This window comes from Biomphalaria glabrata, chromosome 6 (assembly GCF_947242115.1).
Source record: "Biomphalaria glabrata chromosome 6, xgBioGlab47.1, whole genome shotgun sequence".
NCBI lineage: Eukaryota > Metazoa > Mollusca > Gastropoda > Planorbidae > Biomphalaria > Biomphalaria glabrata.
In genome coordinates this window covers 45,716,315-45,729,509 of record NC_074716.1, presented here as the reverse complement: position 1 = coordinate 45,729,509, position 13,195 = coordinate 45,716,315, and the positions used below count along the sequence as shown (strand labels likewise).

The window sequence follows — 13,195 nt, the reverse complement described above, 5'->3', positions numbered from 1 at the left end:
AGGCGTCATTAGAGCTCAGTACACAGCGGTCTGCGACTTGTGGCAGGCCATCCTGGTACACTGGGGTCTAGACTAGGCACCTAAGAGTCTGAAGTGATCTCATTTTTTTTTCTTTTTTGACAATACTTTAATAAAAAAAAGCTTTTTAAAATCGCTGATGAAAGATGTGTCATGCCTCCTTTCAACTGTATGCTGTATCGCTGCCTAGCGTAAAACTCCAGGGACTAAATTTAGCATTCGCTTCATCTCAATGCATAAGCACAGTGTTATAGCCATGTCAGCTAAGTTAAAAAGTGCGAAATTTCTAATAAAAATCAACCAAAACAAGTGGTTTCATAGTCACATTCTCCAACATAAGTATCCCAATGAATTTTATTTTCATGTGAGATTACTTAATTTTGGATTTACAGAAAAAAAAATCGTTTTGTACATTGGACATGACTATATGTATAAAATGTTTTCCTCCTATGAGTCCTAAGCGATGAGTCCACTGAATCGGCCACTTTGAACGACATCAGTCTTGTTAACGACATTTAACTTCGCCTTATATTTTTTTTTACAGAATTAACTGTGTAACACTAGCCACACAATCCGTAATAATGGATTCGCATATACGCTGTAAACATGTGAAAGTTCTGGGAATTTTAATTCTTTATAAACACTAAGAGATTAATCTTCTTATATAATACAGAAGTAACTTCAAAAAAGATGATTACGTCCTACACGTCATGCATTTAGTCATGCATATTAACCAATGACTTAAATTCTGCCAAGTCACTGGCTTTCCTGGCTAGCTCAGGCAACCCATTCCATGCTCTAATAGCACTAGGGAAGAAGGAGTATTTATACAAATTTGTCCTAGCATATGGGACGAGGAATGTGCCTTTATCTTTGTGTCTTTCAGAGTATTTTATTAAATTTTGTTTTTGTATTTGAAGATTATGGTTCAGTGTTTTATGTATGATTGCTACTTTACTTTTGAGCCTTCTGTCCTGAAGGCTTTCTAAATTTAGTGATTTTACTAAAGGTGTTACTCTAGTCAAATGTGAATATTCGTTTGTTATGAATCTCACTGCTCTATTTTGTATCTGTTCCAGTTTCTTAATGTTTTCTTGAGTTGAGGGGTCCCAAACAGAGGATGCATATTCTATTATTGGCCTAACCAAGGTTAAATAACATTTTAGTTTTATGTTCTTATTTGATTTATAGAAATTTCTTTTAATAAATCCTAATGCTTTGTTTGATTTTTTTGTAGTTTCATCAATATGTGGATTCCATGACAGTTTTTCATTTATTATAACACCTAGGTATTTTGCGTTTGTAGTCTGTGTTACTGGTTTGCCATGAATAAGATAAGTGGAATTAATTTGTTTTAGTTTTTTTGTTACTCTTAACAACTGACATTTTTCTGGGTGGAAAGACATGCTCCAATTTGATTCCCATTTCTGTAATTCATCTAATTCTTTTTGTAAAATATCTGTGTCTTGTGTTGTTTTTATTGTTCTATATATTATGCAATCGTCTGCAAATAATCTGACTTTTGTTTCTGAAGTAATGCAATTTGGTAAATCATTGATGTAAATTAAAAATAGTAGTGGACCCAAGACTGTTCCTTTAGGTACACCTGAGTTTACTGTTATCGGTGTTGATGTAGAGCCATTTATTATTACAGTTTGTTCTCTCCCTATCAGAAAATCTTTAATCCACTGATGCAGTGGACCATTAATGCCTAAATATTTTAATTTTTTAAGCAAACTATGGTGGTGAACTTTGTCAAAAGCCTTAGAAAAATCTAGTAAGATGCATCTATTTGTTCACTATTATCTAAACCTTTTGAAAAATCATCAATTAGTCCTATTAGTTGTGTTTCACATGATCTATATTTCCTAAAGCCATGTTGGTATGGTGTGAGGACATTATGTTTGTCTAAGTGGTTTATGATGTTGCTACATATTATGTGTTCTAGGATTTTACATGTGATGCTGGTAAGTGATACTGGTCTGTAGTTTCCTGGGTCAGATTTTTCTCCTTTTTTAAATAGGGGATGACATTAGCTTCTTTCCAGTCCTTTGGTACTCTGCCCTGGTTAAGTGAAGCCTGAAAGAGTATTTTGAACACCGGGGATAGCTCATTGCTTAGTTCTTTGAGTAATCTAGCTGGAATACCATCAGGTCCAGACGCTTTATTTGGTTTGGTGTTGGCTAATAGTTTTTGAATTCCATTTTCTTGTACTACAATATCTTCTATGTTGTCTACTTGGTTCAAATTCAGTAATATGTCTTTGTCTCATTGGGCTGAGAATGCTGATGCAAAGTATTTGTTTAGGATGTTTGCTTTAGCTTCATTATCATTATGTATTATGTTATGTTCATCTTTTAATGGCGCTATGCCTGTTGTTTCCATTTTCTTAAACTTAATGTATGTTTTCGTTGTTATCTTTAGATATTACATTGTTTATGTATTCACTCTGCAGCTGTCTGCTTACTTTTTGGGTTAAGTGTTTAATTTTTATATACTTTTTGTAAACTCTTTCTGCATTAGTTTCTTTAAATTTTCTATATAGGTTTTCCTTCTGTTTAGAAAGCTTCTTTAGTCTATTATTAAACCAGCATTTATTTATTTTGTTTGATGTGTATTTAGTTGGTATATGATTTTCTATAATGCTTTTAAGGTTTTTAATGAAATTCTAGAGGTCATCGACTGGTTGGTTAATGTTTTTTTCTAATAAGAATGTTTGTTGAAAGTTTAATGCAGCTTGGTGTAGTTGTGTTAGATTATATTTACAAACAATTTAAGACCTATCTTTTTATAGCTCTATTGAAGTCGCATCAGTGTCTATAATCTATAACGGTACCCAGAACTTATAAATTAGTAACGAATTTCAAAATGTTATGAGCTAGTAGGTATCAGCAATCTATAGTTCCATTATAAAAGGCATTGACTTTTAGGAGGCTTGTCAAATGTACACTATATTATTACGATTTTCTCTAACCAGGCCTTCTGTAAACATTGCATAACACGACACATCTAACACAAGAACTTGCCATCAAGAGTTTCAAGAAACAATGTGGTGGTTTAATAACTAACTACATCAGCAGCCAATGTTAATGATTTTACTTTACTTTTTTACACCAACAGCCAATAGCCCTACCAAACAATAGGCTACACTAACTTCAAATGCTTGTTTGTACTTAACAAAACACTACATATCTCTCTACTTCTGGACTCGTACAGCTATATATAGTTCGTCCATCGTAGTTCGATGATGACCACTTTTGTCATCCAAGGGGCTGAGGGCTTTGCACTGGCGTTTTGTGCCTCCTTATGTGGCTGGTGTGACCTATGTGAGCATGAGTCGGTGTCTGGAAATCTAGGCACCGGATATTTAGGCACCGGATATTTAGGAACCCGGGAAATTAGGTACCGGATAATTAGGCACTTTTTAACAAGGCAGAAAATTAGGCACCGGAAATTAGTCACTCTGTAATGACCTTAATTTTGAACATAATTAAAAAGTTTTAACATATTTTATCCTTAGGTTATGGGCCATTGGTTACATTATCAAAAATAGCAACTATAACGGTTCTAACAACATTTTCATGATACTAAAGAAAAGCTGACAAAACGGAAAAACTAAATGACAATCGTGAGAATGTGTGGAATGTATGGGTAGAGATGATTCTCCGCTCATTTCTTCACCTCCATCACCAACCCCTAAGATTGACGGATGAGTTTTTGAAATTGATAATTACCCAAATAGTGTAAATATTTAGTTACTAATGTTAATACTTTAGATGAAATAATAATAGTATAAAATATTTATCCTATGTCTGGAAATAAGTAGGTTAGTTATAAGAGACCAATTTCCCCCCATAATTGATATAGAAATTTTTAACACACACTTACACTCACACATTAGATCTTCCATAGACAGTAGTTTATTTTTAATTAATATAAAAAAAAGAGAACTAAATATGTTTGGATATAATTACTATTATATAGATTATAAAATAAATACTATTATTAGTTTATTAGCATATAAAAACCGAGACATATTGCCTATTGTTATAGCGATAACAACGATTTGTCTTGTTTAAGCCTCTAAGTAACGCACGTAATGCCCTTAGCCCTTCCCCTCCACGCATTTCAACTAAAAGGAGTGGATTCGTCGCGGGTAGATGTTGAACTTGGTAGTAAAAATTACGTAATCAGTCTTAAGGCTACTCTCTGGAGTATTGTACAAAGGTGCTGAAATGGAAGTCTGTAGAAAATTGCCTCCTTATAGTGAGAATGTGAATGAGGAGGAGGGCTTTGCGCGCGTTACTTATAGGGATTAAATATGTTGATAAACTAAAGCAGTATTCATTTTTTAAATAACAGTATTAATCTATATTACCAACACTTTTTCTTTTATATATCATTAAAAGGAAGATCTATTGAGTGAGTGTATAAGTGTGTTACCTCCTTCAAATATTTTTTATGGTAATTAATTTTTACCTATACCTATATATATTCAATATATATGTAAATTTATGTAATATAATATTTATATAAAATATATATGGTTGGAAATTACAAGACGGCTAAAAAACACGATGAAATATAATGTTTTGAAAATAATTAAATACAAAAAATTCATTAACTAGTTGGTTATTTTTTAAATTGATTCCTGTCTTGTCTATGTCAATGAATAGTTTTGTGAAGTTTCAACTTAATCCGAGAATGGGTGTGGAAGAAAAAAACATGTACAAACTTTTTACCAGAAAGACAGAGTGGAGTGGAGCTTTACAATAATAATATTTTTTTTATAGAAATCGCTACCTTGCGAGATCATACCATCAGACGACCTGTGTGTCTGTCTCGTAAAAGATCGAACACGTTTTTTCTCACTTTTCCAATTCTCGGATCAAGCTAAAATTGTGCACAATAGTGGATTGTACTAGACAAGACATGAATCATTCAAAAAGTTTACGAATTTAGGTAATTGATTGTTGGTTGTTATTTATTATTTTTTATATCGAAATAAGGGGAAAAAATGCTACATGATTAGAGATGTGGATGTATATATGGATTTAATCCCATTTTTACGGGTTGACAAGTTTTTGTCTACCACTTTCCATTTCTTAGGTCAAGTTAAAATTTTGCATAATTATTCATAGTCGATAACAATACACAAATCATTCCAAAAATTAACCCATTGGTTAATCATTTAGTACTAATTAATTCAGTTTATTTTAAATAGCAGATAGGGAGCTAAACCCGGTAAATGTCAGATAAATGGCAGTAATTAGCGGTTCTTTCCCTTTGCTTTTAAAAACTATTCCTTTTTTTTTCTATCGCTTGTTATTTATACATACGATCAGTTATTTGGCTAATGCTTTGTATATTATATGTTTCTTTCTTTGAAAACGTCTTTATTCCACGTTTAGCCAGGGTGCTACAGTGTCATTTGTTATCATCGAGAAGCCTAATTCATTAACCACTGGTTGTATGTGTTTCCAGAGTAAACGCTGTTTTTGTTCGCATCTATATTGTTGTGGTAGTAATGCGGTCGATGACAATTGATAGTAAAACTGAATTTTCAATTGTTTAGAACAATACATTACCTATGTTATCTGTTGTTTACGTAGTACGCTCTCTAAAATGTGGACACTATTACAAAGGGTTCAAATTTCGCCGATTCTTTGAATTTCTTTAATGTAATCTGATCAGGAGAATTCTATGATTTTTTAAAATACCCAATACCTCTTGCAAATGTATCATACTATATAATCTGGTATTAAGAACAGTAAATGAAAAATAAATAGTATTTTCTTGACGAATACGTACTAATGAAATTTTATCATTCCATTTATGATTTCTAGTTTTTAAAAAAGTATGAGACGTTGATAAAGTTTGTATTAATTTTTTACCAGGACAAAAGCAAACAAAGCAGTAACAGTGCCAAACCCTGACAATTTTCCAATACAGTTCTTGAAACAAACAGGCTTTGTTTGGCTAGAAGGTAACACATTTTACATCCTTAAATAGCTAGTGATTAAGAAAAAGAGAGGCAGAGAGACAGAGGGAGAGAGAGAGAGAGAGAAAGAGACTGAAAGTTTTAGACGAAGGGATGCAAAGAGAGAGGAAAGTGATATAGTGAGAGAGACAGAGAGATAGACAAAGAGATACAACTAGAGAGATAGATAGAGAGAGAAAGACGACACTGTAAGAAAGTAATGGTATAATTAATTTGATAATTAGTGTAATTGTTGAATATGAAACTCACGGCAACAATTTGTTGATGTCTTATAAAATGGGTGGTGGTTTTATTTTTATTTGCATAATACTTAATTTCGGACTTGTAAATTAACGACACATTGCGATAGTGAGAGGCAAAGTACATTTGAAAAAAGATACGTCCGACCGAATCTAACGACTCATGGACTATTCCAGCTTTGACATTCTAAGACCCAAGTGATCATATATAGTTTTTTGTTGTTCTAGTTAATAGTAAATTTCTGATGGTTGAAACTTTCTGTTGGCCAGCTGACGTAGATGGATCTCCACTTAATTAAAGTATTTGAAATTATTTTATAGTCTTTGTTTGGAAGAAACTTGAACGTTTGTATGTGCATACATCACTGGCGGATCCAGAACTTTGGAGTGGGGGGGGGGCGATTTTTTTCCAAACCCTAACCCTAACCCTAACGCCCAGTAAACCCTAACCCTATTCATTTATATATATATATATATATATATATATATATATATATATATATATATATATATATATATATATATATATTGTTACGTATTTCTGAATCTTCTGGCTAAATGTATTAGTAGGCACACAAATAAAAACACTGCAAAGAACTTGACGACTCAACTTTCAGCTTTATATAACTTTATTGACTATTAAATCTAACAATTCATTACTGTAACATGTAGCGTAGAAGACTGTACAATATCTGTCAGTTTACAGTTAGCTATACTTCGTTGCAATTCATCTCTTCACTTCGTTGCAATTCATTTCTCAACTTGCATCGAGCCGTATTCCACAGAACAGACCAACGACACACTTCCCAGTGTCGCTCCAGGTCTCCCAAAGCTGAACCAAGTCGTACTCAAGTCTACCGAATCAGAGCCGCACACGTCTTACATCGACTGTATCGACTGTAACGGCTCAAGTCCACTGTAGTTTGCTGTATAGACTTTAACGACAGTAGTCCACTCCAGTTAACTCTACCCTAGTTAACTTGCATCGAGTCGTACACATTTCTCTTCTACTGTCTCGCACAGTAGACAACAGTATCGACGACTCACTCACGACTCCATACGACTGACTTTCACATTAACTTTCAGGCTTATATAGAGTCCCTAATCGCTTCTCTAAAGTTGCACAAACACTCCTAGTATCCTCTGGAATAACATGTCAGGAAACGTCACATCCTGTCTTTATTTATACATGTAGATTCCAGAAAACACTCGCTGCAGTGTCATCAAGTCGGGGTCACACGTAGTGACCTTTATCTGTCACTGTTCATTAGTAACTGTCCCCCTACTTAGATCTGTTCGTCCCCTGGAACAACACGTGAGGACACGTCACATCCTGTCTCTGTTTATACATGTACATTCCAGGGAACACCCGCTGCTGTGTTATCTCGTCGGGGTCACACGTTAACCTCTTCCTGTCACTGGTCATTTGTAACACTGCCCCCTTCTTAGATCTGTTCGTCCCGAACAGATTCCATTTCACCACGATACTGAAGAAACCGATCGACGTTTTCAAGAACGAAGCTTTGGTGGTTGCCCCCTTCTCAGAGATGTTCTTTCAATCTGGCCGTTGTCCATCTTCTTTCCATAGAAGAATGGGAGCCAAATCCTCATTTTTCAGCAGGTCCTCACAAATGTTTTCATCCATCTTGGTATGATAACATCGACCTTCAGATGACGTTATTGGGCAATCTTGTCGAGAAAATTCATCAGCATTCTAACGAGTTCGTGCTTCACTGGCTGAGTTTTACATTTTCATACATCTTTTTACAGAGCTTCTTCAGAGATACACAGGCTCATCACACTACAGCAATATTCGCATGCTCTTCTTTTAAACAACAGCAACTGACTTGGGTTCGTATGATGTCTGTTGGGTGGATCTTCTTGTACAGTTCTGTCACAGATGGTTACTCACTACAGTTCTGACATCTTAAACTACTTCTTTTCTGTCCTTCTTGCTTCTGACTTAATTAGCGTTCTTCTAAAACCTCTGTTATACTTCATCAAACCTATTCTCATGAGGAATGTTCTTAGATTATTCTTTAGTGGCTTCACACTTTCAACTGATTTGTAAGGCTTTCTTCTTTGGTTTGATGGTCCCGGACATAATCTTTTCTAACAACATGGGCTATGGAGTTTCATTAGTGCAGGTGGGGGTCTATCAGTGGGAGAAGTGGTGGGCTTGTTTTCTAACAACATGGGCTGTGGAGTTTCATCAGTGCAGGTGGGGGTCTATCAGTGGGAGAAGGGGTGTTCTTGTATCTTGATCTTGTTGGGGCCATCCACGTTGCACTCTGCATGTGTCGCTTTCTCCGCCTCCTCCATTTGATATTTCTTTGGTTGCGTTGATGTCGTTGTCTTACTTTCTTGTCAATCAATGCTGATGGCAGCCACATAGCACATAGGGAAGGTATTGCATTTTATAGCTGTAGTCATCAAGACTGTTGATCTAACAAGTTGTTTCAGCATTATTCTTCGATGGATGCTTTGCGAATGAGCTGCAAGTCCACATGAAGGCAAGGTGTCAAACACGTCATCACCTTCATCCGAGTCTGGAGCACTCGCCTGTGGGGCAGGTTGATAACATTCAACGTGCAAAGGTCCATCAACTTCAGCATCAGATTCTATTGTGTTTCCTTGACTTTGACAAGGACTTCTCGCGCTGATCTTGACAGCTGGACAAGTTTCTGTTAAGTCCAGACCTTGTTGGTGTATTTCTTGGCATTCACAGTCTTCTTGTAAAGCTACGTACGTACAGTTCTTGTCAAACGCATTGTTGCAGTAATCAAGTTTCGAGTTCTTCTCGCAGACACTGGCAGATAGGCAGAAGTCTTTAAGGCCCACAGCAACAGGCTTGGACGCAGACCCAACGTTGTCTTGATCTGTTTGGCTGTTTGAGGTACTCATATCAGGTTTATCTGTAGCTAAAGCTTCGGTCAAACTAAAGGTCTCTTCTATTGTTCCTTCAGCGGTCTCATTCTGCGTTTCGTTTCGTCCTACGCGCCATGCATTTAGTCATGCATAATTAACCAATGACCTAAACTCTACTAAGTCACTGGTTTATCTGGCTAGCTTAGGCAACCCATTCCATGCTCTAATAGCACTAGGGAAGAAGGAGCATTTGTACAAATTTGTCCTAGCATATGGAACAAGGAATGTGTCTTTCTCTTTGTGTCTTTCTGAGTATTTTATTAAATTATGTTTTTGTATTTGAAGATTATGGTTCAATGTTTTATGTATGATGGGTGGTTTACTTTTAAGTCTTCTATCCTGAAGGCTTTCTAAATTTATTGATTTTACTAAAGGTAAGTCAAATGTGAATATTCGTTTGTTATGAATCTCACTGCTCTTTTTTGTATCTGTTCCAGTTTCTTAATGTTTCTTGAGTTGATTGGTCCCAAACAGAGGATGCATATTCTGTTACTGGCTTAACCAAGGTTAACAAGATTACAAAGAGAGTTTGTGTTACACAAACTCAGAGGCGGCCCCAGGTCGAAGTCGGATCTGCATATTCGCAAATAATATTCAAGAGATGATTTAATTTTGATGGTCAAAAGTAGGCCTAATAATGTTTCAAAGATTCAATTACCGTAAATTTAAATTTAAATTAAATAAAAAATAGTAGATTAGTTTTAGTATATTATAACATTGCAATATTGATCAAAACGTTTGGAAATGAAAATCTACACTTTTTTTTTTACACTTTAAGTTTAGAAATTGAAATTCTACATCTTAATCTAGTCTATTTTAGTCTAAACTAGATCTAGAAATTCTAGATGTAGACTCTAAAATAATTTTAATTAGAATATAAATCCAGATCTAGATATACTGTAATAAAAATCTAGATCTAGTTTAAAAAATCTAGATTAGATTTAAATCAAGATATCATTCCTTTTTTAAACACATAACGAGGCTTAAAAAACATTACTATACCGAGTTCTTTTTTCATTTCATTTGAAGAATTAATTCCATATAACGTCAGAGGGAAAAAAACACTACGTCACACGGTCTAGCTAGACTAAAAATCGCATTCATAATAGGAGCCATTTATTGAGTGTTCATAGACTTTGGTGCACCGAGTGCGTTCTTTTAGCATTTCATTTAAAGAATTCATTCCATATGACGTCAAAGGAAAAAAAACCCACTACGTCACACGGCCTAGCTAGACTAAAAATCCCCTTCATCAATACGAGCCATTTATCGAGTGTTCATAGACATTGGTGCACCGAGTGCGTTCTTTTAGCATTTCATTTAAAGAATTCATTTCATATGACGTCAAAGGAAAAAAAAACACTACGTCACACGGCTTAGTTAGACTAAAATATGTTTTCATCAATACGAGCAATTTTTTAGGGTTAATAGACATTGGTGCACAGAGTGCGTTCTTTTAGCATTACATTTAAAGAGTCCATTCATATGACGTCGTGGAAAAAAAATTCCATTACCTCACAATAGGCTAGTAGTACCGGTACCATAAAAAAATGTTTTTATTTACACGAGATATTTAACGAGGGTTCATAGACATTGGTGCACTGAGTTCTAATAGAATTAATTTAAAGAGGATCAAAGCCGCATTGTTTTTGCGTTTTGTCTGTCAGTCGGTCTGTCCGTCATCTTGATATAAAAAAAAAACAACTAAAAGTTATTAAAAATTGATTAACCTTTATTTTACGTTTCAAAACATCGCAATAATTTTTAGGTATGAACACAATTGAAAAGTTTATATAATGGATTGTTCCGGATGTTTGTATAAATAGTAAAAGAAAAAGAGAATTTCAGATAAATGAAATACCGTTAATTAAAATTTTTGGATGGTCTCGTATAAAAATTAGATGTACTACAGCCATGTGGAGAGATTTTCATACCTTACTTTGGTGTTTGGATTCTGTTTTCCTTAAAAATCGGAACATAATATTAAAGATAATTAGATTTTTTAATGTTTTAGGTAGAAAGTTAAATGTACTGTAAGAGAGAAGTGAGTTAAAATATTTTTCATAAAAATCCGTAAAAACATTATTTCGTAAATGAGAAGATTATTTGTTTATTAATTAGAAGAGGGAGTTCAATCAATTATTTGGCGTTAGTAGATTTTTAAATAAATTCGGAAATTTCTGGCGACGATTTGTAAGAAACAAAATCCGGAACATTCTTTATCGATTACAAAACTTCTATGTTATGTTTCAGCAAGAAAATTAAGTCTCAAAAGGAATTTTCAGTAATCGATTCTAGTAAATTACTTTTTTTTAAAGCCCTGAACAACCTATTGTCCATATTTTTAAAATTTGTTTAAAGATGAAAATACGGAACAATTTGATATTGATAACCAAATTATGGTGACGCATTTTCAAATAATATAAGTGTAATATTATTAAATTATGCGATTTCAAACAATCATAAGGCATAATTCATGTTTTATAAAACAATATCCGGAACATTTTTACACTTAATGAAATATAAGTCAGTTTAGAGATTTTGATTTAGCATTAATATGCTATTTACATAAAAAACGGAACAACATATTATTGATAATGTGTTTTTGCAACGTTTAAGCATGGAAATTGAATGTAATATAAGTTAGAAGAGCAAAGAAACAGTTGTTGGCGTTGATTAGTTTTGCACAAAAAAATCCGGAACAATCAATTTTAGACACTTAAAACTATTGAGATGTTATGGGAGGAACATTAAAGGGTAAATCAGATTTTCAATAGCTTTTAGAGTTCTAGTTTTTTAAATCTAATCGTGACGGACAGACCGACCAACAGACAAAACGCACAAAAATAAGCTTCTTTTATTTGGATGGGGGCACTAAACAAAAAATAAATAAAATCTGATTTTTAAAAAAAGTTTAAGGAATTGGTTTAGCACCTGATCATGTTGCGACGTTACGCTACTGCACGAAAATCGCTGTATAAAAAGTCCATAAAAAAAATGTGCGTGATATTTACATACAAAGTGCATTATCAGCTTTTATAAACAAACAGAAATGTTTTCTTTTAATTTTAGCAGCTAGTTGACCAGAAAAAACGTTTTTAACTATTATTTATATTTGTTGTAAACATTTCCTGTACATTTTAAAAATATATTTGACTTAGTGATACTGAAAATACACAGAAATTGTCCATCTTTGTTAGCATATTGTAACATTGCCTCCCTTACATTTACGTAATTGTTTTAGAATTGGTGTATTTTTATGAAAAAATCGCTTGCATAATTAATTTTATAAATTAAACGGTTTGCTTTTAGAAAACCAAAAGTAGCCGTTGCACCTAAACTTTTCAAGCCGGATTTAATGATGAAATAATATTTTTCATATCTCTTCTAGTTTTCGAGATCTGAGTGTGACAGACGGACAGACGGACATTTTGCACAAACCTAATAGCGGCTTTTTCCCCTTACGGGGGCCGCTAAAAAACATTTTAGTCTTATGTTCTTATTTGATTTATAGAAATTTCTTTTAATAATTCCTAATGCTTTGTTTGATTTTTTGATAGTTTCATCAATATGGGAATTCCATTACAGTTTTTTTTTTCGGTGACGACCGTATTCAAAACTCAACCCAACCATCCGACACAATATTAATTATTTTATGTATACAAAGTTTTAAAAATAGAAGTATAATATGGTTAATATTTTTTCAATGATTCATATGTTACAATTTAAGATAAAAATTACGCGACAGCCTAAATTTTTTTTTTAAATATATGGTGGGAGTGAGCAGGGGCGTAACTAGGGATTTGGGGGCCCGGGGGGATTGACCTCTTTGGGGGCCTCTTACATTTTGACATTTGACATATGACATGGGATAATGTAGCCTACGCAAAAATATTTATCCTACGCCCCAAATCCAATTGGTTCAGTATATCAGTAAACTTAACAAAAAGTAATCAAGACTCTTTTAATGAATAATACCTTTATTTATTAGTTAAATAATGCACAAGTG

General features: G+C 33.8%; 1 protein-coding gene across 1 annotated transcript in view; it reads left to right on the top strand.

Moving 5' to 3' along the window:
- LOC106057554 (serine-rich adhesin for platelets-like) overlaps nucleotides 1–13,195 on the top strand; it is a 55,036-nt gene that overhangs the window by 20,295 nt on the left and 21,546 nt on the right. The window contains exon 5 of the mRNA XM_056033143.1: nucleotides 5,916–6,004. Coding sequence (XP_055889118.1) covers nucleotides 5,916–6,004 — 89 coding nt within the window. The remainder of the gene's footprint in view (nucleotides 1–5,915; nucleotides 6,005–13,195) is intronic.